Source organism: Fulmarus glacialis, unplaced genomic scaffold, assembly GCF_000690835.1.
Source record: "Fulmarus glacialis isolate BGI_N327 unplaced genomic scaffold, ASM69083v1 scaffold49075, whole genome shotgun sequence".
Lineage (NCBI taxonomy): Eukaryota > Metazoa > Chordata > Aves > Procellariiformes > Procellariidae > Fulmarus > Fulmarus glacialis.
The window spans coordinates 8,370-11,487 of NW_009214579.1; the positions used below are offsets into that span (position 1 = coordinate 8,370).

Consider the following 3,118-nt stretch of genomic DNA (forward strand, 5'->3'; position numbering starts at 1 on the left):
TCTATCCCAGCCAAAACCAGGACACAAGCTCTCTGCCAGGAGAGAACAATTAACTCAGAAGTTTAAAAACACTAATCTAATGACATAGTAATTTGTATTTTGATACTGTTCTACAATCTCCAAAAGCATTTAAGTGCCATTCAGTGTGATTAAACAGTCTTTTAGCAGAAAATAAACTAACCATTAGTGTTCTTTAGAAGACATGGAAGGATGCAGGGGCCCCCCCCTTTTATGAAACAGGATGAACAGATAGTCAAGTGACTTCAAAAATCTTAACATCTCTCAAAGCACCTGAAGTTCAATCTACCTGCACATTTCTTTCTATACTAGCAGGAACGACAGTTCTGACTGTTTATTTTGAGATTCTGTTCCGAGCTCTAGGCAAACAGGGGTTTTTATAATAAAAACTATGAAACATAATTATTGGCAATTATTAAAAAAAGCAAACAGACAGGTAGTTTATTTCCTCTTAGTGTGACCTTTCATGGCTAGATCACTCTTACTCCACAAGGCCAAGAGAGACCACCGGAAACATCCACATTATTTAAAAAAGTTAAGCTGTTCCATCTTATGCAAATTACTTTCTGGGTAAAAGACAGACACAACCTCAGGCAGGTCAAAACTGAGCACCCCCAAATGCAGAAGGTTGTATTACCTTAGGAGTAATTGTCTCCTGTGTGGCTTAAAACAACTAGCCTAGGCTGAATTCCCTCCCTTGCCCTGTCTTCCTAAACCATCCAAGTATTTTGAGTTTCTGCTGTGAGGGGATACCATATTCTGATGCCTGTCACGAGTAAGGGAAGTCATCCTGAACATAGAACCAAAAAAAAGGAATAATAGGTGCAATAAATAACCTTCTTCTGTTTCAGCTGGACTACAAGATGGTTGTGAAGAGCTTTAGGGTCCTGGGATCCTTCCACGTGATGCAATGCTGCAGCTCCTGGCAAAGATGTCCCCTCCATACTCTTCCCTGATTTTCCTGAAGGAACCTCTCTTGACTGCAAACCCTCAACGGATTTCTCAGGTTTACTTTTACCTGATGAGGAATAAACAAATCCTACTTCATCAGTGTCACTGCCAGAGACTTCATCAGCAGGCTGTCCCAGCTGTGGCCTGATTTGTGTCTTGGGTGGCACTGGCTCTGCTCCTCCCTTCAGGGCAGTATGTTGCAATGCAGATTGTGGTACTGCTGGGGAAATCACACCTTCTTTGGACATCAGTTTCTTTTCTCCATTCTTCCCACCAACATATTCTTTCTCTCTGGTTTCTTTACCCCCACAGCTTTTTAAGCTTTTCTCTCCGAGCTGTTCCTCCTCTGGAGGCTTACTACTTGTACTTTGCTTTCCAAGACTTAGAGGAAAGAGCTTTGATCTCCCGCCTGGCTCTTTCTCCACACGCTCAGAAGACTTCTTGGATTCCCTGCCACCGCCACCATATTTCTCTTCCTTTTTGCTGTTTTTCCCTCCCCAAGTCTCAGAAAGACCAAGTTTAGATTCAGACACTGTGCTTTCCTTTAGTTCTGGATCATTCCTGTTTCCTGTGGACTGCTTCTTTTTAGTTTTCAGCCCTTCTAGAGGTTCTTTCTCTATGGAGGAATCAGATGTTGATTTCTTTTCTTTATGTGACACCAGCACGCCCTCTTTCTCTGCTTTTACTCCTTTTGCTTTACTTTCCTCTCCATTGCCTTGCTTAATTTGTTTCCAGGATGATGGTTCACAATTCTTGTCTATCACTTTGAACGGATTTCTTTGGCCGCTGGGATTAAAGAGAGGTGCTGTGTTGAGCTGTGATTCCAAGGTTTTTGACACTTTGGTAGCTTTTGGATCCTGCAATATATACAAGTGAGCAAGTGCTAACATACAAATTGTTAAAGCTTGCTAACTATACACACCATCTAATCATCTCAAGCAAGACTTCATTCTCTACGAACACCCTCTTTCCTATCATTTTAACAGGATCAGGATAAACATTTTACAAGGAAAACAAAACAAAACTGCTGGTTTTCTGCTTTCTTTGCCATTCCCATGCTTTTTGGGGATCAAATCCAAACAGCATCATCCTCAAGAAAAGAGGATGGCCAGAGATCAAACCCAAGTTTCTTTTAGGACTGGAGAACAGCGATTACTTCACACAATTTAGGAGTAAGAGAAGTCTCATCTGGAAGACAGCAGGCTGATACGCTTTTCAGCTAGAAAATACAAGTTCTCCCACTATGTAGTCTTAGAGGTGGACAGGACACAGAATGAAAAGTCATGCTGGAATAAGCTGACACTATAATACAAATGAAACGTTCATACCTGCCATGGGACGCTTGCACACCATTTCTTCCCATTCAACTTACTTTTAAGGCATCGGTAAAACAACCTACCAAAGAATAAAACAAGATTCGAACTGCAGGATGCAGTAAAGGAACTCTAAGTGTTCTTTAAAAAGTACTTTGCACCAAAAACATCACAGACAAGTTCCCTTGATCTGCACTTTACATCCAGACTCCTGCATAGCAAAAGGGCATGAACACTGGCAACAAAGCTTTTTAAAAAAGCATCATTCTCTGGATAAAGATTCCTAGGGTTTTGGTTTGCTTGTTTTTTAATTTTAGCAATAAAAAAAATAACTGCTCAGGCAAAAATATTGTCTATGTTCAAAGCCTCAGAAGCATCCTATGATTTCAAGGTGTAAGGAAACAGCTATTCTTTTAGTTACACTGCACAGGCCACCTCATCTTTAAAGCACCGCAGGAACACAAAAACTTTGGATGTGGTCTTTTTTTAAACTGGCAGTCAACCAGGACTGCTGCAAGAACTTTATCAGAATTAACATTGGTGAATTCAGTGCAACCAACGTAAGTCTTGGATGAACGCAGCCACAGAGCCCTGTTCAATTCTGTTAAAAACAAACATTATCTGATCACTTCGGTTTATACCATTGAATATAATTGCTAATAAAAGTAGCAAACATTTTGAAACACGCTAAGTGAAGGCCTCAAGGCTGGATGAGCCTTTTTCTAGAAGGCAATTGCAAGCCAGCCACCATCAAACAATTCCAAACGTTCAAACCTGTACAACAAACCTTTGTTTCCACTTTGAGGAACTTACTGGTATTCATCTCTATCCTGCTG

The 3,118-nt window shown here is 40.8% G+C and overlaps 1 protein-coding gene across 1 annotated transcript in view; it reads right to left on the reverse strand.

Moving 5' to 3' along the window:
• Positions 1-2,364, reverse strand: part of LOC104077377 (transcription termination factor 2-like) — a gene marked incomplete at its 5' end in the record, with an annotated part of 9,902 nt that extends 7,538 nt beyond the window's left edge. Inside the window, 2 exons of the mRNA XM_009578593.1 lie at positions 855-1,826; positions 2,298-2,364. Of these exons, the coding sequence (XP_009576888.1) occupies positions 855-1,826; positions 2,298-2,364 (1,039 nt within the window). The remainder of the gene's footprint in view (positions 1-854; positions 1,827-2,297) is intronic.
• Positions 2,365-3,118: the final 754 nt, after the last annotated feature.